At 51.9% G+C, this 24,179-nt stretch overlaps 9 protein-coding genes across 9 annotated transcripts; 3 read left to right on the top strand and 6 right to left on the bottom strand.

The window, feature by feature from the left end:
- Positions 1-4: 4 nt before the first annotated feature.
- On the top strand, positions 5-1,208 carry SEPMUDRAFT_151268 (N-terminal nucleophile aminohydrolase). The gene is made up of 3 exons (XM_016906707.1): positions 5-127; positions 183-531; positions 606-1,208. Exons 1-3 carry the CDS (start codon positions 106-108, stop codon positions 853-855), a joined length of 621 nt encoding a protein of 206 aa, XP_016758405.1. The 5' UTR covers positions 5-105; the 3' UTR covers positions 856-1,208.
- A 95-nt stretch (positions 1,209-1,303) lies between these two features.
- SEPMUDRAFT_119998 (uncharacterized protein) lies at positions 1,304-2,199 on the bottom strand (the record flags this gene model as incomplete). Its single annotated transcript, XM_016901561.1, has 2 exons — positions 1,304-1,972; positions 2,071-2,199. 2 exons carry the CDS (start codon positions 2,197-2,199, stop codon positions 1,304-1,306), a joined length of 798 nt encoding a protein of 265 aa, XP_016758404.1.
- Positions 2,200-2,365: 166 nt separating this feature from the next.
- Positions 2,366-4,098, bottom strand: SEPMUDRAFT_91535 (FAD/NAD(P)-binding domain-containing protein). Its single transcript, XM_016910558.1, has 2 exons — positions 4,039-4,098; positions 2,366-3,943 (listed from the first exon to the last, which is right to left on the bottom strand). The coding sequence occupies exon 2, from the start codon at positions 3,823-3,825 to the stop codon at positions 2,395-2,397; it is 1,431 nt and encodes a 476-aa protein (XP_016758403.1). The 5' UTR covers positions 3,826-3,943; positions 4,039-4,098; the 3' UTR covers positions 2,366-2,394.
- Positions 4,099-4,437: 339 nt separating this feature from the next.
- SEPMUDRAFT_71556 (DNA mismatch repair protein MSH3) lies at positions 4,438-7,918 on the bottom strand. Its single transcript, XM_016909944.1, has one exon. It carries the CDS (start codon positions 7,886-7,888, stop codon positions 4,481-4,483), a length of 3,408 nt encoding a protein of 1,135 aa, XP_016758402.1. The 5' UTR covers positions 7,889-7,918; the 3' UTR covers positions 4,438-4,480.
- Positions 7,919-8,087: 169 nt separating this feature from the next.
- SEPMUDRAFT_151267 (Pkinase-domain-containing protein) lies at positions 8,088-10,742 on the bottom strand. Its single transcript, XM_016906706.1, has 3 exons — positions 10,460-10,742; positions 9,250-10,398; positions 8,088-9,196 (listed from the first exon to the last, which is right to left on the bottom strand). The coding sequence occupies exons 1-3, from the start codon at positions 10,496-10,498 to the stop codon at positions 8,324-8,326; spliced, it is 2,061 nt and encodes a 686-aa protein (XP_016758401.1). The 5' UTR covers positions 10,499-10,742; the 3' UTR covers positions 8,088-8,323.
- Positions 10,743-10,799: 57 nt separating this feature from the next.
- SEPMUDRAFT_151266 (histidinol-phosphatase) lies at positions 10,800-12,779 on the top strand. Its single transcript, XM_016906705.1, has 2 exons — positions 10,800-11,727; positions 11,780-12,779. The coding sequence occupies exons 1-2, from the start codon at positions 11,038-11,040 to the stop codon at positions 12,047-12,049; spliced, it is 960 nt and encodes a 319-aa protein (XP_016758400.1). The 5' UTR covers positions 10,800-11,037; the 3' UTR covers positions 12,050-12,779.
- Positions 12,780-14,412: 1,633 nt separating this feature from the next.
- On the top strand, positions 14,413-15,556 carry SEPMUDRAFT_127917 (FKBP-type peptidyl-prolyl cis-trans isomerase Fkh1). The gene is made up of 4 exons (XM_016902179.1): positions 14,413-14,807; positions 14,885-14,953; positions 15,011-15,130; positions 15,192-15,556. Exons 1-4 carry the CDS (start codon positions 14,701-14,703, stop codon positions 15,229-15,231), a joined length of 336 nt encoding a protein of 111 aa, XP_016758399.1. The 5' UTR covers positions 14,413-14,700; the 3' UTR covers positions 15,232-15,556.
- Positions 15,557-16,034: 478 nt separating this feature from the next.
- Positions 16,035-17,641, bottom strand: SEPMUDRAFT_151263 (uncharacterized protein). Its single transcript, XM_016906704.1, has one exon. It carries the CDS (start codon positions 17,606-17,608, stop codon positions 16,193-16,195), a length of 1,416 nt encoding a protein of 471 aa, XP_016758398.1. The 5' UTR covers positions 17,609-17,641; the 3' UTR covers positions 16,035-16,192.
- A 4,614-nt stretch (positions 17,642-22,255) lies between these two features.
- SEPMUDRAFT_151262 (cysteine proteinase) lies at positions 22,256-23,950 on the bottom strand. The gene is made up of 4 exons (XM_016906703.1): positions 23,602-23,950; positions 23,503-23,534; positions 22,654-23,318; positions 22,256-22,570 (listed from the first exon to the last, which is right to left on the bottom strand). Exons 1-4 carry the CDS (start codon positions 23,675-23,677, stop codon positions 22,492-22,494), a joined length of 852 nt encoding a protein of 283 aa, XP_016758397.1. The 5' UTR covers positions 23,678-23,950; the 3' UTR covers positions 22,256-22,491.
- Between the last annotated feature and the right edge of the window lie 229 nt (positions 23,951-24,179).

The raw sequence follows: 24,179 nt of genomic DNA, 5'->3' as shown, positions 1-24,179 counted from the left end.
ACATCCCGACCCCATCTCCGCCCCCAAAACTCCGCTCCACCCCTTCGACATAGCGACAGCAACAATCACCGCACAAACCTCGATCCAGCACAGACAACCGGCACGATGAGTTCGCCGTTCAGCATCAGTCCGTCTTGTCACCACTCACTCCTCATCTGTATTCACTAACAGCAACCCTACAGACGGCGGCGCATGCGTAGCAATGGTCGGGAAAGACTGCGTAGCCATCGCCTGTGATCTGCGCCTGGGACTCCAAGCTCTCACAGTCTCCAACAACTTCCCCAAAATCTTCCCTTTCGGCAGCTCCACCTACCTAGGGCTGACTGGACTCGCCACAGACGTCTCCACGGTCTCCGAACTGTTCCGTTACAAAGTCAACATGTACCGTCTACGAGAGGAGAGAGATATCAGCCCGAGAACATTCGCGAACCTGGTCTCGAGCAGTTTGTATGAAAAGAGATTTGGCCCTTGGTTCATCTCTCCTGTTGTGGCTGGACTGGACAGTAAGACGGGGAAACCGTTTATCTGTGGGTGAGTTATGCCTTGTCCTATATCTGGATTCTATGAGCTAGATGAATTGGGTACTGATCATAAGCCTTCTGTAGCTTCGACTCCATTGGCTGCATCGATTTCGCAAAAGACTTCATCGTTGCGGGAACCGCCTCGGACCAACTCTTCGGAACATGCGAAGGTCTGTGGGAGCCGGATCTCGGGCCTGAGGATCTCTTTGAGACCATGTCACAAGCTCTGTTGAGTGCTGTGGATCGTGATGCACTGAGTGGTTGGGGCGCACATGTCTACATCATTGAGAAGGACAAGGTGACGAAGAGACTGTTGAAGGGACGACAGGACTAGACGCAAGGCTTTCCACCAGGGCGTTGGCGAGCATGATGACGGAGAAGAAGGCGACATGATGAAGAGAGCGCGACAGCATTGCTTCGCGCCCCTGTATGATAGCAAGAGCAAGGCGTCGAAAGCGGCCTACAAATGCTGAGATGCAGTTTGTATAGGCATGAGCGGAAGCTCGGACGAAATGATACCAATGCAGACATATTCCCGACTCCCGGACATCGAAGTCGAGGCCATCAGCAGCTTGTCCAGTTTCTGGGTACACATCTGTGAAATTCATTTCTCATAGGTCGCGAAATACCTCTGGTACATATTTACAAGCTGCCTCGCAACAACAGTGAGAGCCTAGGTATCGTGACAAACCTTGATTCGAAGCTGAGATCCAACGACGATCGTGTGCCTGCGAGGGAGTATACAAATGCTTCTTTGAACAACGTCAGACAATTTACTGACTTCATTCCCGCACCTGATCAGTCCACTCGTCCACAATATGCAACCCCGTCTTCCCCTCCAAGAACCTCCCCGCCGCAGTCCACACAGGCCCATGATACGCATCCTCGGCCAGAAACTCCTGCGCACCTACAAACCCACACTTGACCAAAAAATACGCATGCAACATCTCATGCACCAACGTCCCCAGTGGCGCCAACCGCGGCAACGCCGACCAATTCAAATCCGCTCGCAACGTGATGACAATCCGCGGGAGAAGGTTGTTTCCTCCCGCATGCATCATCATCATCATCATCATCATACCTCCTGTATCCTGCGGTTGCGTCAAACCAATACAGGATAATTCTCCTCGCATCGCAACCAAAGCGGGAATTTCAGAGTATGGCAACCAACGCAGATAGACGCGACGCTGCAAAGTGCGGTGGAAGAGCACGATATCGTAATCATTAAAAATTTTAATGCAGAGATCCCATGTGACGGGCGCGTTACTGTGCAGGAAAGCTCTGATGCGTGTGGCGGCGAGTAGGGTTTCTGGAGTTTCTACAGGAGCGTCATGAAGCTGTGCGAAGGCTTGGTGAAGAGGGATGTTGCGGGAGGGATAGGGTCGCCATCCTGCGGAAGAGGGGTTGAAATGGGGGGTTTGGAGGATTTCGAGTTCGGTTGGGTTGATGGTCTGGGGGTTAGTTATCAATTAGTGGATTCCATTTACGGGGTGAGATGGGAAGGGGGGTTTTTTCTTTTTTTTTCTTCTTCTTCTTTTTCTTTTCATACGTATGAGGTTCCATGTCCTCGTTTTGCTCTTCGTCGGGCACAGTGGGATTTGGAATGGAGTCGCTTGAGGAATAATTGGAGTTGGAGATGTTCTTGCATTTGAGCAAGTCGTTGCCAGTTGATTGGCATTTTGAACCTGGGAGTGGCTGAGTGGTTCAGTTAATAGAAGAGGAGAAAAAGACAAAGGAGAAGATGTGCTAGATGGAGCAGAGCAGAAGAAAACATTATGAACAGAGGTAATCAATCAGACAGCAACATTCACAAATCTATCATGTATACCTAGGCATGTATAAGTCCCACATCAACATACTTTGCACAACCGCATCAAAGCACATGTTCCCCCTTCTTCTGCTCCTCTTTCCACTTCAAAAAATCATATCCAATCTCCTCCAAAGACCTCACCTGATGCCTCTCCTCTCCACAATCCGCAAAAGCCTTTTTAATACTCGGAAACCGTTCCCGAATCCAATACAATTTCTCACCACACACCGGCGGAGCTTTCCCCACCTCTCGCCGCTGCTGCTGCTGCTGCTGCGCACTCATAGCCCAATCATGCAAAAAATTCAAATGTTCCGCATCCTTGGGAAATGCAAACACGTGAAATCCTCTCCCCGAACCATTCATTTGAAGAGTTTCCTCTTCCCATTCTTTCATCACGCTCTCGTCGGGTAAAGCCAGACGACCCGAGAGAACTCGAGCGATGACGGCTGCTTGGGCTTGAGCCATAGGGAACGGTATGACTTTTTGATTGAGGCCGACAAAGGAGAGAGTGGGTTGGGGCCGATAGAAAATGTGTTGAAAGAGATTTTCTACGCGTTCGCCCGTGGTGGTGACGGGGGGATGCAGAGGAGGAGTTTTTGTTTTGTTCTTCTTCTTCTTCTGCTTCTCGAGAAAAGGGTACGAGTAGAAATATCCTGTGCAGTAGATTATGGCGTCGATGTGGGATTCGATGGTTCCGTCTGAGAATTTTACGCTTCGTTTGCCTTCTTCTTTTTCCTCTTCATCATCGAGAAGATATTCTACAATCTCCGGTTTTCCGATATACCTCTGCTCTTCTTTCGCCTTCGCAGCAGCAGCAGTATCGGGGACTTTCAAAAACGACTCGGATCGCGAAGACATGATTAATCGTCCTTTACAACATTTCGCCACTTGAGCTCCAATATCCACCCCACTGGCCGAATTCCCCACGACAATAACTTTTTTCCCCGTATAATTTTCTGGTAATCGATAGAATTTCGAATGCGTGATTCGATTCGGATATTGTGCATTCCACGCTTCGATTCCGGGTACGGAGGGGATGTAGGGAACATCATAATGACCCGAAGCGCAGATGACGGCGTCGAAGATTTCGGTTTTGGATTCTTCTTCTCCTTCTTGATCATCCTGCTGAAAGGACTTTGTGGTCGTAACCTCCCATTTTCCCCTTGAATTTTCTTTTTCCGTTGGCACCAATTCCACACTCACCACCTTCACTCCACACTCCACCAAGCCAGGAATCTGCAGCACATCTTCCGCATATTCTTTCAAATACTGCAATACATCCTCATGTTTGGGAAACAGCTGCAAATCGTTTTTCCACGCCAAATCGGAAAATCCCATCAAATCTCGTGGAATGTTGGTTTCCAGACGGGAGTAGACGGGCGTGAGAACATCACCTCCTCTTCCTTTTCCTTTTCCTTTTCTTCCTCGTTCTTCTTCAGTTTCTTCTTCTTCTTCTTCTTCTTCCAAATACGGCTTCGTCTGCGGAATCCTCATATCCCTAGCAGCAGCCACATCCTCAACATCACAAGGAGTATAATTCCACAATCCGCCGACGGTGGAACGTTGTTCGTAGACGACGATTCGAGAGAAGTGATTTTCTGCGAGGAGATATCTATTTATTTAAAGAAAAAATTAATCTTCAATATCGGTATATATATATATAATAAGACAGATAACAGATACACATGGTGAACAACATGAACTTACTTCGCAACAGCAATCCCACTCGGTCCCCCTCCGATGACGCATACGCTTTGAGATGTAAAGTGGTGGCGTTCACCGGCTTCTTCTCCAGGCGGGAAACCCACGGAACCCATGATGGGTATCTATGTATATGTATCTATGTGTATAAGTATGTATATGCAAAGTTGTAAGGTAAGAGTAAAGTGAAGTGAAGTGAAGTGAAGTGAAATTAAGTGAAGTGAAAGAAAGAATTCCAGTGCGATGTCGCTAGCTGTCGGCAAATACTAGTAACCTTTAGTAGGTGGATTTGGAGATAAGGTAATTCTGCCGCTTCTCCCCAATCCCTGCGTTTCTCTTGCCCGTACGGTATTATATGACAAGGGTGGTGGGTGAGATTTTGATACAGGTTCGTGGTATGGATGCATCGCTATCGCTTACAGCTTACTCTACTCTATACATTCATTCTTTACAGCTGCTCGATACCATTCACGAGCCGCTCCAGCGCAACCTCGCTACCCTCACTCACCAGTCCCGCCAGAGCTTTCGCCAAATACGTGACTCGTCTCCTCGCCTCCTCCTCTTCCATGGCTTTTGACCTGCGAGCAGCCTCGTCAAGCAAACTCTTCGGCAAGCCTGCCAGCCTCGCGACATTGAGACCGTAGCTGCGATGTGCGACACCCTCGCCAACCTCATACAAGAACGTGATTTCTTTCTCTGCCGCATCCGCCTTCGATGCAGTGTTCTCTGTGAAAGTCATGTGCACATTCTTCAATGGTTTAGCTTCTCCGTCAGCCACATTCATACTGTCTGCAATGCGAGCCATTGATTGGTAGTGTGTAATGAACAGGGTCAAACTCTTCTGCACCATGACCATATGCTGCAACACACTCTGCGCGATGGCAACACCATCATGCGTGCTCGTTCCGCGACCGAGCTCATCCAGTATGACAAGACTTCGAGGCGTAGCCTGCTTCAAGATATCGCTGGTCTCCGAGAGCTCAACCATGAATGTAGATTCACCCTTCATCATGTTGTCGAAAGCCCCCATGCGAGTGAAAACAGCATCGAGCAAACCAAGCTCGCAAGCCTCTGCCGGGACGTACGATCCGATCTGAGCCATGATGGCGATCAGAGCAACGGAGCGAACGTACGAGGACTTGCCACCCATATTGGGTCCGGTGATGAGGAGACCTCGTGTAGCGTTGCCAGCAAGGTCAATGGAATTGGGGACGAAATTGTCGAGAAGCAACTGCTCCACCATCGGATGTCGACCGGCGGTGATGGAGATGCCGGGACTATCGGAGAAAGTAGGCTTACAGTATCCGGGTTGTTGGGCTACAGATGCCAGCGACAAGAGACAGTCGAGTAGAGCCAGGGACTGTATGCAGTCGCGGAAAGCTTGGTATTTGGAGCCAATTGCAGTGAGGAGAGAAGCGAACGCGGCATCACAAGCATTCGAAAGAGATTCCTTGTGTTGATCACGCTCGCGCAGCAGCTTAACCACTTCTGGTGGGTGAAAGCGACTCATCTTCTTCGTACTCGAGATCTTCGTCCACGTGGCGGGAACGTTCTTAAGCTGGGTATTGTCGAGCTCAATGAGGTAGTCGATCTCTGCCACCGTTATGTATGATACCGGCACCTTTCGCTTCAACAGCGCAGTTGCCGTCTTCTTGTATTCATTAAGGTCATGCTCTACAGCCACAATGCCGCACTTGTGGTCTGTGATGTCCTCGGTCTCGTGCTCGCTGCGAAAGAAGTTGTACTTGTCGTTCTCTTTGGCAGCTTGCAGATTCATTCGTCCGAGATAGTCGAGCACATCATCAGATATCTGCGGCAGCGAGAAAATGGCTTCGTTGATCATGTTGGAACGAAAGCCTGCATCGGCTGGCGAATTGACAAAATGATACTCCTGGGCCACGCTTTGCAGAGTCTGTAAGAACTGCAGCAGTTCAGATCGAGCGCATTTCTTGTAATATATTCGAATCAGTGTCCGTTCCAGGTCTGCTTTGGTTTTGGTGAGAAGACGATTGATACGCTCGACACCTGCCTGCCCGGCGCCTTCTCTGAGCTCTTCGACAGCCGCAACACGTTCATCCAGCCTCGCACGATCTAGCAGAGGTCTGCCAACCCATTTGCGCAGCAATCTCCGACCGAAACGTGTCTGCGTGTGGTTCAGCGTCCAGAACAGACTGCCTTTTTCTGCTTGATCACTCTGGTTGCGATAGACCTCGAGACTGGTCAACGTGTTGCCGTTGAGCAGCATATGTGATCTCGCGCTGAAAGATTGAAAGCTCTTCGTAAGATCGAATACATGCTGCAGACCATACTCTGTAAGGTGGGTGATCATAGCTGACAAGCAGATCGTAGCATTCTCCGACAACTTATGGACCTTATCCAAAAGCGTGCCAGTGTCTTGCGAGGATTGTACTTGTGTTGAAGGAGGCTCTCCTGCTTTCATCTTGTCGGCGTAGAATTTCGTGATGTCGCTGTAGGCCTGAGCGGCCATGGTTTTGGGCCTGTCTTTCCACTCGAGTCGAGCGTCGTCGCCTCCAGACAGATGCTGTACAAGCTTCTTGGTCGCTTTGGAAACCTCGCCCACAATCACAAACTCGGCCGGTGAGATGTGTAGCAGACGTGTCTCCAGCTCACTTCGCATCCAGCCATCTTCAAAGTCGTCATAGATGATCTCTCCTGTAGCAGGCTGCACAGCGATGAGACCAATCTGAACTTTCTCGTCTGATCCGACACCTTTGGGGTAGCTTTCTGTCAGACACAGAAGGTGGCCTGAAGCAGGAGCGCCTCCTTCAGCTCCCGCCAGCGTCGTGTCTAGTTCTTCTTCGTCATCGATGTATGTTGCTTTGGTATACAAATTGGTGAGGTCTCTCTCGAACAATTTGCCCTTGTTGGTGCCTGCAGCCTTGAGGGCGGCTGTTTCTAGCTGTCTCACAATCCCGACCTTGTAGCCAGCATTGATGAGCCGTTTCACGTGTACATGCAGTCGGTGAGTAGGAAAGCTGGCACCAGCAAATCTCGTCATATGAGCTTCGGATGGATGCTCGTCGAATCGCATCTTGCCAGGAATGCACACGACGGACAGGACCTTGGACGCCACTCGGGCGTCTTCTCCATACAATCTATACTTGTAGCCGACTTCAACGATAAGCAGCACATCTGGGTATTTGCGCTTCAAGTCCACCACCTTCTGATCGAGGGGTGTGAGCTTGCCCTTTCTTGAGGCAGGAATCTTTCTGCCACCCTTCTTTGGCGCTGCTGGAGCCTCCTCTTCATCTTCATCGTCTAGTCCATCATCTTCACCCGCTTGTGTCTCCTCATCAATGAAACCACTCCGCCGCTTGATATTCGCTATACTGTCGGGACGTCCCAGCTTCTTAACAAACTTTTGGTGCAGACGAGCCTTGAGCTGTCGGGTTTTCTCGTCGTCGGCCTCCTCAGCCAGAGGGTCTGTGACGGAGTCAATCGAGCTGGAGAAAGCGTACTTGGACGTTCTCGCAGGGACTTGAGCTCTCTTGCCGCTGTTCTCACGCTCTAGCCCTGGCGATACACGTTGAGATTGCTTGCCATCATCTGAGCTTGCCCTCTGCCGCTTCTGCACGGGTTGCGGCGTCTCATCGTCCTCGGCTGCCCGTTTGGCTGTGGAGGACGTGTTGTTAGCCCCATTGACCTTGTCTCCCTCCACGAACAGACTATCTTCTTCTGCCTCTGGGGCTGTTTCCAGTGAAGGTCGTTGAGGCGGAATGTCCTTCGGCGTTGGTTTCTGATTTCCAGGCTTGGGCGTGAAGAACCTCGAAATAGATTGTTGTTTCGACTGCGATGACTTTTGGGTCGACGACGGCGGTGAGCGTGTGGTGCCCATGATGTTGTAATGTTCAATGGGAGGACGAAGTGTCTCCCACACTCCAATGACGATGAAAGTGTAATGGCACGCGCCTCGACGCGGCGTTCCCTCTTCGCGTTATTGCTCTTACAGGGGTATTTCGTTCTCATACATGATTGATTGTTTTCACATCACATTTGTATACATCGGACTGAAAGTCAATAGAGTGCACAGCGAGGATGAAAGATGTGATTTGAAGTGACTGCTACTTCATAGCCATCTGAAAGTTCGATCGTGTGCTCCGGGCCAGTCGCCGGTCTGACACTACTACCTCACTTGCCCGCTGTGTACCGCGCGACCAGCGCCCATATCAACGTACACACCATCAAATTCGTCTTGTACTGTACATTCCATCGTCAAGCTGCAGGTACCCCGGCACCTCCTGCAATTTCAATGTCCGCGCACAGCTCTACTCTACTCTCCACGCGGAGCACCAGCCTTGATCGTCGTTTCATCGGGGTAGATACTGGCTCCATTCTCCGGCGCCTCGAAGAGCGTCTGATCCCCTTTACCTCCCATCTCCATAAACTCCTTGGGATCGCGTGCAGCATCTGGCGTTGGCTCCACTGTTTGCTCGAAGTGTCCGTTTACCTTCTTCTTCTTCTTCTTCTGTTGGCCCGCTGGGCGCTGTGTAAGGAAGTGTGATTGAGAGTTCTTCTCCCACACCTTGACCGGAGGTGCATCTGGCTGTGTCTCGATGATGCGAGAGACCTTCACGTCGTTGATTGACGCAAGCATAGTGCGTTCCCGCTGGGGCTTGCGCATGGAGAAATCAAGACTACTGATCGCACCAGTCAGGCCATCGGTGCTATCGGCTGGGTTGATGGTGCGAGCTGTGGTCCAAGGATGCTCAAGACACTCGTCGATGGTGATACGCTTTTCCACATCGACGGTGAGCATGCGGTCAATGAGATCGAGAGCAGCGTCGCCGACCGAGTCCCAGTACGGAGATGGGTAGTCAAATCGGCCCATCTTGATCTGCTGGCTCAACGAGTATGGATTCTCTTTGGAATAGAGCTCGTCCGAGAAGGGTGGAAAGCCACAGAGACAGATGTAGAGCACGACGCCTAAACTCCACACGTCAACAGCTCGAGTGTACCGTCGACGATTGGTCTGCTCCAGGATCTCGGGGGCGACATAAGACGGTGTGCCGCACAGTGTTGTTGTGAAGGATTCTTCGCCAATGATCTTCGCCAGCCCAAAATCGGCAATCTTGACAGTGAGCTGTTTGTCGACGAGAAGAATGTTCTCCGGCTTGATGTCCCGATGAACGATGTTGCGTTCGTGCTGTATCGAGTCAGCTCATAATCATCAACGCGGTTTGTAAGTCAAGCACTCACCAGATACTTGATACCTTGGAATAGCTGGATGAAAAGCTTGCGTGTTTCCGCCTCGGACAACTTCTGCTTCATCACAATCCAGTTAAATAATTCGCCCTCTGGCGCCAACTCAAGCACCAAATACACGCCGTCAGACTCGTCGAAAGTGTCCTTGAGACACAGCACGTTGGGGTGACTGACGCCCATGAGCACTGCGATTTCTTGTTGTAGCCCCTCCACTTTGCTCCGCTCTCCTGGTCCGCTCCGCTTCTCAAACTTCTTGACAGCGAATTGCATGCCATTGCACTTCTCAACACAGAGATAGACTGTTGCAAAATGCCCTTTGCCGAGCTGTTCTTGTATTGTGTATTGCTGTCGGAACCCGCTTCCGTTCTCAATCTTCCGGGGGTATCTGAAGATGAAGTTGGCTTCGCCAACAATGGATATCTCGTCTCCATCCTGAAGCTCACGTCTCTTATTGCGTCCGATCAATTGGTCATTCACATACGTGCCGTTGCCGCTCAAGTCCTCAAGGATTGCAGTAGTACTGCTATGCTTGTTCTCCGAGAATATCAAGCAATGCCGGTTACTCACAGTCGCGCTCTTGACAATCTTATCACATTCCGGGTGCCGTCCGATCAGATAGCCGCCTGCTGGAACTCCATTCTTCGCTTTGTCCTCCTCGTACTCGTTCTCCTGTTCTTTCCACTGCCCTTTATTCACCTTTTGACGTCCGTTGGGCTTGCCAGTCTCGTGCAGCGACACTGGACATGCTGCACGTTTCCTCAGTGTCAGCGCTTCTGATACCCCATCGGCTGGTACGATGTAGCCCCAGACGCCCTCTGCTTCCTCGTCATCGACCTCGTATGAAACTGCAGCTGGTGGCAGAAATTGAGAATACGGCTGTGTATCTCCTGCGGGCGATGAGAGTCCGGCGAATCGCTGCGATAACGACGATGGAGGCGGGCTGCCCGTAGGAGGAGTCTGCTGGCCGCGGTCTCTGTGCGACGGCGGCGGCGGCGGCGGTGAGACCGTCTCGTTTCTCGTAGAAGCCGTGTCTTGAGCTGTAATAGGCGATGGGAAGGGGCCTTGTTGGACATCGTCGGCGCCAACAAGGCGACCAGATTTTCGCGACTTTTTGGCATCATCATTGACCTCGCCCGTCGACGCCTGTTTCTGTCAAGTCAGCCTCGTGAACGCCACTCGCTGTGGTGGATAAGTGTATGCCCACCCTGGCGCGCTTCAGCGAGCTGTTGTCGGTGGAGGCCATTGGGAATCAGGAGGATATGTGGGCAATGAGCTGCTGAATAGGGGACTGAGGCTGGTGATACACGACGTGACGTGACAGAGCGACTCGACAGCGCAGAAGGCAAAGCTAGCGACCGGGTTCCACCATATTTCGTCGTGGTTCAAGTCGTCGTCGTCGATATCGAAAAAAAAGATGGTAAGGTAGTCACGAGTTCAAGGCAGAGGAGTCACGAGCCCGAGTTGGGATCTGAATTCTGAATGAACCTCAAAGAGATCGAAGCGAGGAGGGAGGTACATGTACATGTCAAGTCAGGAAGTTCTCTCGGTAAGGTACATAAGGTAGGCAAGTAGGAGGTACATTGCGAGCTTGACGTTGATGACCGGGGTGAGGTGCCGTTGAATCGGGAGAACCCTGCTAGGAACAATCGCACAGTGCACTCGACCCTCCCGTCGTAGCTTACATCCATGTAGCCTGGCCTGGCCCTGTAGTTCTACTTCTCATCTTCACTTCAACGCTAGCACACACTACCCGCCGCTTCTTCTACCTGCGACAATCAGAATATGCCCTTCTCGCATCATTCCCACTCGGGTCAGTTCTGCGGCCATGCCACCAATACTCTGGAAGAGGTCGTCCAGAAGGCCATCAGCCAGGACATGTCCACGCTCTGCATGACGGAGCACATGCCCCGGTCCAAGATTGACTTTTATCCCGAAGAAGTCGAAGTGCACACCGAGGCTACTCTCGCCACGCTATTTGATGATTTCTATCTCGAGGCACGTCGTCTGCAAAAGGCATATGCCGGACACATTCAGCTTCTTGTGGGCTTCGAAATAGAGTGGATCCGGGACGCTTCTCTGCAGTCCATCCAGGACTTGTTGCAGAAGTATCCTGTTGACCTGTTCGTGGGCAGTGTGCATCACCTTCATACCATTCCGATCGACTTCGATACCCCCATGTATCATCAAGCGCGAGATATTGCAGGTGGTACTGACGAGCGCGTGTACGAGGATTATTTCGATTCACAATACGAAATGCTCCAGGCGTTGAAGCCGCCCGTGGTCGGGCACTTCGACCTCATCAGATTGAAGAGCGATGAACCTGACAGAAGCTTCCGTACGTGGCCAGGAGTCTGGAGCAGAATTGAGCGTAATCTCAGATTCATTGCTGGTTATGGTGGTGTGGTGGAGCTCAACACGAGTGCCATCAGAAAAGGAATGGATGAAGCGTATCCGCAAAGCGAAATCTGCAAAGTGAGCTCACAGTATCGTCCTTCTCCAGTTGTATACTCTAATGTTGATGCAGGAATTCAGAGATATGGGCGGTCACTTCACACTCTCATGTGACTCTCACGGAGTGGAGCAAGTGGGTCTCAACTACGCCAAGGCATTGGAGAGGAATATTTCCCGAGCGGGCATAACTGAGCTGTTCTATCTGGCGCCCACGACTGAGAGGACGAAGGTGCATGATGAACGCTTCCCGAATGTGTCTTGGCAATGCTTGCCAATCGAGACTCTCAAGGCACATCAGTTCTTCCAGGCGCGGGCTCCTCACGCAGGGACCAGTCACGCGTGAAGTATCGTGACAAGATGGGTGACCACAGCATGCCTAGGCTCGGCAGCCCTGCCAGCGTACCATAGTGGCATAGTCGACGGCGTGGACGTGAAATCCGAGGTACATAGTGGATGGCTATACTCGATCGTCAGGGCCCTCCCGACGAGCGTCCGCAGCCCTTAGCCCTTACGCACCATACCCCCACGCTCGCAATCTCAACGACAATCGCGCTCGCCGAACACTTTTGATAGGTGTCGTAATGTCGATTTTTCGATTCGCCCGTGCTCGCGGGCCGTTCACCGTCGGTCTTGGACGGGGGCCCTGGACACCAACCCAGCTGCACCAAAGTTTATGGAGGCGACAGGTCACAACGGCCGGACATATACTGTACACTGGCAAACTTGCTCGCCCAGCTCACGCGAACATTGAATGACACCGTGTATCCCGCAACCCATGTCCCGCGTGCTTCCTTGTGGCGCGGCATCACAAATACGGACCACCTATCCCTCGCCGAAGCCACCAGTCGCACGACGCTGCATCCGCGGCGGAAGTCCTACTACTGTTCAACTCGACTTGAAACGCAACAAGCAGGAATTTCGAATACAAAGCCAATGGATTGGTATCATGGGGCTTCGCGGGAGATAGGATACCCATGGGTATATCCAGAATTCACGCCGTAAGTAGTCCGAATCTCGGGCTGCTCTTTCTCCGCCTCAGAGACTCCCACTTGTCGACCTGGTTGCACCAACGCTCATGACGCCGACGACACAGCGTGACCAGGCGGAGGCTCAGAAACGCGGCACTCACTGTAGTTGGACAGGCGAGCAATGGAGCTAAACCATTGCCACTTTTGCGCGGCTATGAACAAATCAGCTAGTCTGCTGCGGCACTCCCGTGTAACCTGTCAGTCGTGTTTGACGCCGAGCGGCTTTGCATTGTGGATGCGCCTTCCCTGTCTGCAGTGACAACCAACCAGGGTTTCCGCTCTGGGAAGGTGCCTGGATCAGTACTCGTGCAGGCGGCAGGCCTCTCCACCCGACTCCGAGGCGTAGGCTGTAACGGGAGCGGCGTAGACGCGCAACTCACGCGGCTGTTGTGCAGACTCCAGACGAATCTCCCCATCTGCCGCCGCGTCCTGTCATGTGTACGGTACCTGTTGCCAGCCCTGTCTTTGCAGGGAGGGCTTGGCATAGCTGCAGCGGCACCGCGTTCCCTATCTCCGCGTGCTGTGCCACGAGCCAGAGATGCTCAGTCGGTGGTCTCGAACGTCACCTTCGCCTGACGGCTAAGGTACCGGTACAGTATGGCTCGACTCCACTTGGCCATGGCCATCGTCACTTTGCGTGCCTCCAGTACCCAATGTATCGCCCTACAGGCCGCAACTTTGTCGCAGTCCACTACCTTAGTCCCTTCTCAAATGTTTTCGACACGTTACAACACGTTCCAGACCGGCAGGATATATGTTCTCACAAGCCGGTTCCAAATGCCCGGGGCCTAACCGACAACTAGCCATCGGCACTGTCCATCTCGAGCTAGAAGGCGCGCTCGCCGCGGCAGACTGAAAACATTATACAGCGATTGGTCTCACTAGCCGCCAAATTCGCGGAGTGACATGCCATCGATAGGTGCAAGCACTGTGCGCAGCCATGTCTTGCGCTCTCGCGCTAACTTTTCTTTTCTTCAGAAGCAACTCGAACCACAGAGAAGCGCCAAGTTTCCCTCTCGGGCAGCTTAACTCTACCGGTCCGACCTCCGCCCATGCCAGCCATCGCTGAGGGTTGAAAGCGTATATGGTCGAGCGGAAGGGTGAGCATTGCATGCGCGGGGACGATCCAAGAAGAGTACATGTAATACTTTCTAATTCCGACCCGAGGTGAAGTTTGCCAGTTGGACATATGCTGCATCGATCTTCAGGCAGCACTGCAGCCATAACGATACATTGGCAGGCGAGGCGAGGCGAGATTTCGTGACTCGTAGTTCATGCATGTGTGTGCTGCTGAGCATTTCTACCTACAAAAGCCTTTTGTGTCCTAAACAGGCATTGAAGTGTCAATATATCGTGAAGATCAAGAACGCCAAGAATACCACACAGGACCTCCCAGGAGGTAGTACAAGTTTACAAGATACTGACAGGTAAGGTATGTACAGGTAAGGAGGTATGTACCTTTACTGTGCCACAGTATGTATTCGCTTGGCGTGCTTCACTTGACGGGCCAGTGGGATCTTGCAGAGCTGTCTTCGCGCAACTGTAAAGGATTCGCTGCACTCCAGTCTCTCTCCACAGAAGTGCAAGATACAAGTAGGCTGTGCTCGAACAGCATTAAGGGGCGTCGTTTTGATGTAACTGTTCACATTGGTGCCCACAATGTTGCTGATTGATGATGGCCACATCCCTTCAGGGTGCAGAACTGTGCGGCAGGTGCGTTTACTGACCCTAGCTCCTTCCTCCACTCAGCCGGCGGCCTCGAGGGAAAAAGACCCGCTTTTTTCACCCACCAGGGTCCCGCAGCTCCTCAAACGTCAGTTCCTTCGCTCCTGACAAAAACTGTGTCAAGTGTCCTCACCTCGGGTGCCTCCAACCTCACCCCACATACTTGATGTTCACTCTCCGTCGAAACTTCATCACCACCATCCAGAAACCTTCTCGCCTCTTCTCCACCACAGCTTTCAGAATGGGTGTCACCAAGGACGTCATCAAGGAGGGCGATGGCACGACCATTGCCAAGTCTGGCGATGACATCGTGATGGAGTACACTGGTACTCTGGAAGATGGCAAGCAGTATGTTTTGCATATACGCCGAAGAGCTCGAGGGAGAGCCAGCGGATGAGATGGAAGAAGAGCTGACATGCGACCAGATTCGACTCCTCTCGCGGACGCGCTCCATTCGCAGTCAAGATCGGAACTGGCAGAGTGATCCGAGGATGGTATGTGCGACTCATGAACTTTGAAGCGGCCGGTACTAACATAGTCAATTCTTAAAGGGAGGAGGGCATTCCTGGCATGTCTCTGGGCGAGAGAGCCAAGCTCACTATCACTGGTGACTACGCCTACGGAAAGCAAGGATACCCGGGACTTATTCCACCAAATGCCACTCTCATCTTGTAAGTTACTTCGAGATCGCGAAATTTCGAGAGGTTGAGGAAACGCTGACTTGGCCTGTAGTGACGTCGAGCTCGTTGCCGTCAATGGCAAGAAGGCTTAAGCATTTCTTGTCGAGATGCTCGTGCAGCCCAGAGCGCGCGCCCACTCGAAATGGGACGAGCATCAGTCACCTGGCGTGATGAATATGAGATTATGGCCCGTCTGCTACAGTGCGATGTAGTGCTAAAGGACAAATGAGATGATATGAACTACGTTTAGTCTCCAGCCTCACCACTGAGCCGCGTACCATCTTCCTCACTTTAACCATCTCTCTACGCCCAAAATCATTTCCAATTGACCTAGTATACAAGTGCAGAAGAGCATGCTCTACTCTACTTGCCTACACCTTGGTTACCATGTAGCTTTTCAACAGCGCTCACTTACTATGACTAAGCCACAGGTTCAATTTCTTCCAACTACCCGAGGTACCAACACCAAAAAAACTACTATAACCATCCCAAATCTTCTCAGTCTAAAGCATCGTGGGTACGGTATGTATACAAAGCCCCACCATACTTGATCTTCGGCGGATTCATAGAGATCTATCACTACCTAGGTAGGTAGTGGAGAGTCTTCTCTGTCTCTCTAGCTCGAAGAAATACTTGATGGAATGAAAATGGATAGGTACATACCTTGTGCATGGAGGAAATGTGGCGGGTAGGTACTGTATATGTGGACTGGTAGTATCCATGGATGTACTCACTCTATAGGTTACTAGCTAAGGTACATGTAGGTACAGTAGGTATAGACATGATTCGATTAAAATGAGGCAGGCGAGGGTTAGAGGAAATAAGGCAAGGAAGGTAGGTCAGGTAGCTTCGCATTATTATCATCATCATCATCATCATCATTAGGATAAATTGATTTCTATTGGGAGAACCTGGAACCTCACAGTATCAAAAGTGGTAAAAAGTGTCGTCTGTACAAGGCAGAGCATGGCAGGGCGCGTAAATGTACAGAATTATTTCTTTTGTTTTTTTATAATTCTTCACTTGGTTCAGCTCTCAGTTTCCCCAGCCTGCTCAAAACCTCGCTTTCAAACTTCCATGTTCCATTTGCCCAATGATGCCGCCCCCGGCAAGCGTCCACGTCTCTGAAACGAGGTGATTTGTCACAGTCGCACGCAGCATACCGCTCTTTGCGTAGTATTCCATCACGCCTCGTGCTTCCTCCTTGGACAGACCTTCTAATTTCCTCACGCCCACGGACTTCATCGTTTGTTGCACCCACTTGTCGTGCGCGATATAAGGATCCCACGCGCGAGGTTTCTCTCCCTTTTGCTTGGAATTATTGCGTTCTAGACATTGATCCAAGGTCTGAGCGCTCGCTCGGTTGGATTCGGATACTGCAGCGAGGATCATGCCGCCGTTGGAAAGGCGGCTGCGTCCGGAGAGGAGGTCGACGAAGTGTTTGACGAGAGCGAGCTCGTGGGCGTGGATGGGTTGGAGATCGGGGGAGAGATAGGCCGAGTCGCGCATGACGTGGTCGAAGCCGTCGAGGGAGAAGAGGACGGGGGGACGCTTGGCGTCTGGGAGTTGGAGTTCGGTCCAGAGGGCTTGCCAGACCCGCCAGGCGAGGTCGGCGTCTTGGGCTCCGATGTTGGCGAGGCGTTCGAGAGTTGTGTCGGGTGGGAGGGGGAGCCCGATTTTGTGTTGCTGTCGGATTGTGAGTTTAGAGAGAAGGGAGGAATTGGCTTTGGAAATGTTGTCTAGCAGCTTCGCGGTGTATGTCGGTTGGATGTATAACGTTCCATTCTTGGTGGTGTGTGGTTCGTAGGCCGTGTGGGCATTTGTGAGATCCTTGGCTTCGGGGATATGAATTACAACCCACTTGTGGAGAGATGCCACGGCGAGTGTCTGGAGCTGTAGGACGCTTTTACCACTGCCACGTGCGCCGTAGAATACCTTGCGCACTGTACGGCCTTCCTTGGAACCTGCTGCCACCCATTCGACGTCCCCTGCCAACTCGACCGTGTCCTTTCGCACCAGAGTCGCCGGCCTTCGAAACAGACTCCATCCCTGTGTTGGCTTGAATGCTTCCAGTGCGCGGAGTGCGTCGACTGTCTCGTTCTGAAGGCCCACAACGCTGCCTTCGACATCTCGTAATGCTTCGCTGTTGGCTCTCTCCGGATTGAGATCGCGCAGATCTTGCACCTCCAACGCATTCGTATTGCTGAGCACGACTCTTTTTCGAAGCTGTTTGCGCTCGCCGACAGCAGGCGGTCTCCCGCTTACGGCGCGCTTGTTTTTGGACAGACGCAATTGCTTCCCATCGCGAGGTGCTGGTCTCGCAGCGACGCTCTTTTTGGGAGGATTGGCTGCCAGCGACGGCGATGTCGAGAATGCGGCGCGTGTTGATACCGATTCCTCGATGTTGTGAAGGGATTGCCGGAAACAGCGTAAGCACATGGACGAAGTCATACTGGATTGCAAGGCCATGGATGCGGTGAACGGACAACCGCTCCGGGAATGGGTGATGGAATGGGATGGTTGTTGCTCGAGCCGACGAGGTCGAACGAATGCGGACAAACCGGCAATGCCAAGCATCCGAGGAACTTCAACTTCACTTCAACTTCATTCTGTCTCCATCGGGCAACTTCATGCGATATACACGCACTCGAGAACATCCAATATATCATCCCCATTCCACCATATATTCAATGGCACAGAATTCTCCTGGACAGACAATAAGTAGATGTGAACACGCACTTGACGGACGCGCCTGAACATGACCGAGGGAAACAGGAATTACAGACTACAAAAAGTTATGCACATGTGGTGCTCGGTAGTCATGAGCTGCCATACTAGGGTCAGCTCGTTGAAGGTAAAAGACCTAATCAATACATAGCACATTATTGATCTTCCTACTGTCATTGGGTTGGGCCTGGCCGATGCGGGAAGCACAGGTTGCATATCGAACATGATACAAAGCAATGAGTGAAGTGACTTTACTTTTGACACCGCAAACATATTGCAGACTCCCGGCTCCTACCTGTGCGTGGGAGTGGGAGGACGTGGCAGAGTATGATGAATCACCATGGCGACGGCACTGTAAGTGAATACACCACACGCAAGTTGTCCGGATCCGGCGATTTTACAAACAAAGAGTGTCGCCAACGGCGACGACCTTACGGCAACAAGACCGCAATGGCCTAACCCTCCCAAAAATTTCGCTTCCTCCACTCATCGCAATACACCATAGCCAACTTCACAGGCAGCGTATGAAATGCCACGAGCAACCAGAAGCCGCGTCACGGCCGGCCAGGCACCACCTCTCATCGCAGCAGCAGATCCTGCCGCTATTGAGAAGGCTGGAAATGCTGCTAAGCGTGCGGCTAGAGCCCAGAAGTCGGCTGCTCCCAAGACGACCGAGAGTTCTGCTGTTACTGGTAGCACTGCCCCTGAACCTGTTGCATCAGATCCATCTACACAACCTCCTCCCGCAGTCAATCCAGATGCTGCAAAGAACGCACCGACAGAGCCGCCCCGAGCCCTTCCGGGGGGCCCAGAAGCACCACCAAAATCTCCGACTAAGTCCAAGGCTCTCGGAGGACTCCAGCCTCCCGAGCAAGATCCGGAGACGGCGACCAGTTCAGAAGCACCGTCAAGTTTGACCAACACTAACACCCTCGAGGTGGCGCAGCCGAATACCACCACGGCCAGCCAAACCCAGCCTGAAGAGGGCACTGTAGTCACACAATCAGCCACTGCAGGGGGAGAGCCAACGCCGACTGTGACTGTGACTGCGAGCGACAAGCCCGGGCCAGCAGGCGTGACTGGACAATCGACAGGCGAGAAACGTCCACGTGAAGACGGAGGCGGACGTGACCGTTCCATCCCGTCTAAGAAGCGCAAAGGCGGCGGAGCCACCGACGGCGATGGCAAATCCACTACAGCGACGATAACTGCAGCCACAGGGCCATGCGCCAAACTCGCGACCGAGCTGTTGGGCCTGAGAGACGTATTTGATTCCGTTGAAGATGCAGACAGGGTTGTCATTTCTGGTGTCCTTGCGCTCCAGCAATTGCCCGACGAGACTGTCTACAGAGCCATTGCTGCGGTCACTGAAGCACTATCAGAGCTCCCTGGTCAGTCAGCCTTCTCTTTGGTGTCTCTGGCATCAATTCGACTGCCTGCTGATTCGCCACTAAGACAACGCATCGCTCGGCCGGGGAATCCGGCGTTGATTCCACACACTCAGGACGGGCACACATCTCTGTTCTCGCTGCAGCTTCAGCGATCCGGCCATTACGCACTGCACCACTACGACAGCGCTGGGGTCGGTCATGAAGGAGCGCTCGAGCGTTATGGTGACCGGATTCGCGATGAGTTGGTGCGGCTTGGATGGCGACCGCGCGGCAAGGACTTCAGCATCGAGATCACAACGGTCCCTCGAGCCCATCAGACCCGTCAAAGCCAGGGCTGGGAATGTGGAATGCACGTCATCTTCTATGCCTGGGCTATAGCCCTTGGACTGCAGATCAACGGCACTGGCAAGCCAAAGCCAGCTGCCAGCTTCTTGGAAGAAGGGGCTCGACTCATCAACTATGCTCTCCTGGGCATAGCCAGCAGTGAGGTGATCTTGGCCTTCTTACAATGCTATGGTCTCGTTTCACACGATCAAGTCGTGCCAGTCGACCTCGCGTTTACTAGGACGATGCCCTTCCGTGAGCTGACGACACTCGAGCGAAGGATTGCACATCTCCGAGTCGAGGAAGAGCTGACCGAGCGTCGTCAGACTGACAATCAAGTCCCTCGACTCGAATTTCTTATAAACGTCACGGGGCTCACTGACAACGATCTCCTGACCACTACTGGTACACAGGTATATGAAATGTACAAATTGATGCGTTCGCGCACCCCACCTGCACAGACGGGTGGCAACGTGCCTGGCTCGAATCCAGAGGTCTCTCCTGAAACTTTGCTAGCGATACAAAGACTGGAAGAAAGAGATGCGCCTGCTGTACAGCCTTCCACCTCTGCCCATGTAGCCAAGGATACAGGAGTGGAAACGACGCAGCCGACGGAATCCACAGGGGCTGTCGAGTCGATTGAACCCACGGGCCCTATAGCTACAGGGCCCCCAAACACCCTCTCACACGAAGAAACTGGCACAATCAAAGAACCCCTAAGCGAAGGCCCAACCGTGTCCGAAGAAAGAATGCGGACAACTCTACTCAACGCCGTTGAGAATTCTCCTCCCATCCCTTCGAACCCCGCCGCCTCTGATGAAGCTGTTGTAACCACCACTTTGACCACGACCGTGGAAATGGACCCTCTCGACATCGAAGCCCAGCAGAGGAATCCGCCCACTTCTTCTACACAGACAGTAGATCCCTCCAACCATCCCTCTATCACTCCTGAACTTAATGGTAACGACGACGATGAAGATGCCCTCCAGCCTCCTCTCTCCGAAGACGACGATCTTTTCGGCGATGCAGATGAGGAAGCAGAAGAGGCCAGTACTACTACTGTGACCCTTCCTCCCCCTCCCCTCCTCACAGGCCTAAGATCTCCCAGTCTAGCTCTTCCGCCACCAACACCGCGAAACACTGCTGCTGTGGAATTCGGTGGGTTTTTCTTACCGGGTTTGGGACCGCAGATTTATCATCAGAACCAGGGAGTTGAGGAGAAGGAGAAGGCTAATGAGCAACGGAAGATGGGAGATGGAGAGGATGGGGAATAGGAGGAATTCTGTCTCACTTGATCTGAACTTGGCGGATGTTCCTGGGGAGAGAGACGATGGGTTTGTTTGTATAACTGAGGAGGAGGGAAGAGTTTAGGTCGGACGATGAGGATAAAGTTGATGACTATAGAGAGTAGGAGCATTCAGTATTAAATTGAAGCAACAGCTCCATTTGGATGGATGGATGGGTAATAGGATCGCCAAAGACACGGTTGATCAAGTCGATCGAAATGACATCTCATCATCCGACGCCTTTAGAACAGGTAGGTAATCCCTAATTCGATCGAATCAACAAGAAACATTACATAGGTACCTTCAGGCTACTTACTATCACCGCACCCATAGCTTCTTCCAGCATAACCTTCCCTCAAACAAACAACAACAACAAAATCCACATTCCAACCCTCTCAAACTCGCGCAACCAATCTATTAATCTAAAAGCCATAATAATATAAAACCAGAGTAAGGTAAGTAAAGAAAAAAATCCCCTATCCCCCCAAAATCCGCGAAGTAGATAATAAAACAAGATAAACCTGAAGTAAATGAGGTATCTAATATCAGGTAGTGAAAATCGTCTTCTTTATAAGCAAGTAAGTACCCAGCTCGACTCCCCTAGCCTATCTCATGCTATCCGTGCTTGATATAGAGTATACCTACCTTACCTAGGTATATACTCTATCTATTCTATTCTATCCTTTCTTTAACTTACTTACTTTAGGTCCGTTCTATTCCCTTCCGTTCCCTTCCGTTCCCTTCCCTTCCGTTGCAGTTGCAATTGCAATTAGGTATATCTACGATAAAAACACGAGAGACAAGATGAAAAAGAAAAGTGAATAAATCGTTTTTTTGGGGGGGTTATATACCTTACCTACCTTATGCAGGACCTATCTCTTAGTCCCATCTCTCTTATACCTACCTTACCTTACCTTACCTTACATCCGCTGACCCCCGGCAGTTAGGTAGGTAGGTTTATCATCTTACTTACCAGAGATACCTACCTATACAATAAGCTTGAGAGCAAGCAAGTACTGAAGGGAGGTCTTTTATCTTTACCTACCGTACGTATACTCTACCTGTACCTACCTTACCTTACCTATACCTACCTTGCATACATGTACCTATACCTACATGTACTCTACCTACTTACCTACTTACCTACATAAGGTACCTATGCGAGATTGTCATTTCATCTCAAGTCATGTCAGATCCAAAAAGCCACACCCCAGTACTACTGACTTACTGACTTCGACTGCTTCGATGGAATTTGAGACTGGAAAGAAGGTGAACAAGAAAAAGGTTCATTACATGTAGCTCTACCTCCTAGCGCGTCTCGATTGAACAGACAATGCGCGGGAGATTGAAAAAGGGAGGGGGGGAGGAAATCGGAAGGCTTCTTTTTTCATGTGCTCATCGATAATGGATGGATGAAGATTACTGAAGCAGTCATGGCTTACATAGGTACTCTGTTCGGTTTCTTGGACTCTTTTCATATATGCCGCGCTTCGCTCACATGCACGTTTGTAACCCACAATCATGATTGACCAGAACACCTCCGCTCAAAGATCAGACCCACAAAGCCCATATATGCACATAGTTTGTCTCGTTCACACGTAGCATGGTCATCATGTCCTTCTCGTTACGTCTCGTTTTCGGCGCCGATTCGAGGCGGTGATTTGCTCTTCGTCCCAGGTTTACCGGCTGGACTACCACTTCGTCTTGTCACAGGTTAGTATGAATCCCACGCCACTTCTTCTCCTCCCGTCCGCCGTGTAGAGCAGAAGAGGGTGTATGCACTTACGATCGCCGTCTTTCCCCCTCCTTCCTCCTCGCCTCAATGACTCGTATCATCTCTTTCCTCCCACCCGAAGCATCGACCTCTTTACCGCGCATGCTCATGCTGATCTTGTCTTGCGCGTGTGCTCTCAGAAGTTTCGAGATGAGAAGGTGCTGCATCAGAAGGCAGACGTACACTCCACAGTCCATGCCGTTGTCCTGCTGCGGGCAGTCTTGCAAGTTGATGAAGCGGAGAGGTTTGCCCAGCAATTGCGACATTTTGTAAGCGACGAGTCTGGCCTCGTTGTAGTTGGAGCTGTTGAGCGAATCGTAGTGGAAGGCGACGCCATCGATGCAGGACACGAGCAGGAGCGACCAATGCGATCCGCCCTCGGCCACGGCCGCGTTTTGGCAGTCGTTGATGGGGAGGAAGACGTGTGTGGTTTTCTCGAAATTGGGCAGAGCACTCTTGAGCGTGAGAGGATCATGGGTCTTTTGCAGCATGAAGCTCATGGTGGGGCGCAGGAGGACGATGTCGGCTTTGGGGTAATGGGTCAACTTCTCGCGCTCGAGGTACTCTTGCCAGAAGGAGATGGCGTTGTCGGTGAGCCAGTCGTGCTTGATGGAGTCAACATCTTCGCGCGTGAGGCGGACGTCGTAGTAGCTGAGGTAGGCATCGTCTGGCGCAAGCTTTCCGGAGCGACGATAGTTAGTCTGACGTTGCTGCCACGGAAATTGTTGCCTCTTGAACGGGGAACGCATCGCCTCGCGAGACAGCTTTCTTTTCGGCATGCTCGTGTTGTCGGGGATGGACAGTGGTATCGAGTGGGGGAGAAGGGAAGAAGTCTGAAGAAAATTGAAAATGGGCGCTCACCGAATCTCCGAAATGTCTACTCACACGGCCACCTATTACCATTCTCAGCGAAGCTTCAGGCACACACCAACCACTACCACACCACCTCCATCGCCATACCAAATGGGTGGAAACCGGAGCCCGAAGTGCGGCCAGACGACGACGACGGCGATGGATTGTGCTTGGTGAGGGGCATCGTTTTAGCCTTTTGCACGGCCGTTGCGGAGATGCGTCGCAGGCACACGGGTGGCTCTCGAGGCGGAGGGAGGAGGAGGAGGAGAAGTCGGAGGCGGAGGCGGAGGAGGAGGAGGAGGAGGAGGATGCGAGAGGAGGAGGATGCGAGAGGAACGGAGAGTGAAGACGGTAATGAGATGAAGAAGTGGTCGCCGTCGACGTCGTTCAAGGTCGAGTTCAAGGTCCAGTCCTAGGTCCAAGGTCCAAGGTTACCAGGTAGCTCGGCCTCTCTCTCTAGGTCGATATGCAACGATCATGCCTCCAGGAATATGGTAGCCGACTTCCCCACGTCATCTTCACATCTCAAGCTAGGGATCACCCGTGTCCACTTCTTTCTCACCTTACCCTATTCTTTTGTCCCATATCCAATATGTGTAGACTCACAGTCGTGGACCTCGTTTCTCACGTGAGCCTCTCCTTGTTGCTTGACATGCTGGACTTCACTTGTGATAGATATTGCTCAA

The sequence above is a fragment of the Sphaerulina musiva genome (genome assembly GCF_000320565.1).
Source record: "Sphaerulina musiva SO2202 unplaced genomic scaffold SEPMUscaffold_9, whole genome shotgun sequence".
NCBI classification, from domain to species: domain Eukaryota; kingdom Fungi; phylum Ascomycota; class Dothideomycetes; order Mycosphaerellales; family Mycosphaerellaceae; genus Sphaerulina; species Sphaerulina musiva.
This window is presented reverse-complemented; position numbering and strand designations above follow the sequence as displayed.

What these genes read in the sequence shown, in the direction of transcription:
- SEPMUDRAFT_127917 (XM_016902179.1), top strand. Translation starts at nt 14,701, where the DNA reads ATGGGTGTCACCAAGGACGTCATCAAGGAGGGCGATGGCACGACCATT. An exon ending in ACTCTGGAAGATGGCAAGCA is followed by an intron (nt 14,808 to 14,884) that starts GTATGTTTTGCA and finishes ACATGCGACCAG; the next exon opens with ATTCGACTCCTCTCGCGGAC. An exon ending in GGCAGAGTGATCCGAGGATG is followed by an intron (nt 14,954 to 15,010) that starts GTATGTGCGACT and finishes CAATTCTTAAAG; the next exon opens with GGAGGAGGGCATTCCTGGCA.
- SEPMUDRAFT_151263 (XM_016906704.1), bottom strand. Translation starts at nt 17,608, where the DNA reads ATGGCCTTGCAATCCAGTATGACTTCGTCCATGTGCTTACGCTGTTTC.
- SEPMUDRAFT_151268 (XM_016906707.1), top strand. Translation starts at nt 106, where the DNA reads ATGAGTTCGCCGTTCAGCATCA. An exon ending in GAGTTCGCCGTTCAGCATCA is followed by an intron (nt 128 to 182) that starts GTCCGTCTTGTC and finishes GCAACCCTACAG; the next exon opens with ACGGCGGCGCATGCGTAGCA. An exon ending in GGGAAACCGTTTATCTGTGG is followed by an intron (nt 532 to 605) that starts GTGAGTTATGCC and finishes AGCCTTCTGTAG; the next exon opens with CTTCGACTCCATTGGCTGCA.
- SEPMUDRAFT_151266 (XM_016906705.1), top strand. Translation starts at nt 11,038, where the DNA reads ATGCCCTTCTCGCATCATTCCCACTCGGGTCAGTTCTGCGGCCATGCC. An exon ending in CGCAAAGCGAAATCTGCAAA is followed by an intron (nt 11,728 to 11,779) that starts GTGAGCTCACAG and finishes ATGTTGATGCAG; the next exon opens with GAATTCAGAGATATGGGCGG.
- SEPMUDRAFT_71556 (XM_016909944.1), bottom strand. Translation starts at nt 7,888, where the DNA reads ATGGGCACCACACGCTCACCGCCGTCGTCGACCCAAAAGTCATCGCAG.
- SEPMUDRAFT_91535 (XM_016910558.1), bottom strand. Translation starts at nt 3,825, where the DNA reads ATGAGGATTCCGCAGACGAAGCCGTATTTGGAAGAAGAAGAAGAAGAA.
- SEPMUDRAFT_151262 (XM_016906703.1), bottom strand. Translation starts at nt 23,677, where the DNA reads ATGCCCCTCACCAAGCACAATCCATCGCCGTCGTCGTCGTCTGGCCGC. An exon ending in CTCCGGTTTCCACCCATTTG is followed by an intron (nt 23,535 to 23,601) that starts GTATGGCGATGG and finishes GAATGGTAATAG; the next exon opens with GTGGCCGTGTGAGTAGACAT. An exon ending in GTAGACATTTCGGAGATTCG is followed by an intron (nt 23,319 to 23,502) that starts GTGAGCGCCCAT and finishes CGCTCCGGAAAG; the next exon opens with CTTGCGCCAGACGATGCCTA.
- SEPMUDRAFT_151267 (XM_016906706.1), bottom strand. Translation starts at nt 10,498, where the DNA reads ATGGCCTCCACCGACAACAGCTCGCTGAAGCGCGCCAGG. An exon ending in GCTCGCTGAAGCGCGCCAGG is followed by an intron (nt 10,399 to 10,459) that starts GTGGGCATACAC and finishes TGACAGAAACAG; the next exon opens with GCGTCGACGGGCGAGGTCAA. An exon ending in TCCAAGGTATCAAGTATCTG is followed by an intron (nt 9,197 to 9,249) that starts GTGAGTGCTTGA and finishes GACTCGATACAG; the next exon opens with CACGAACGCAACATCGTTCA.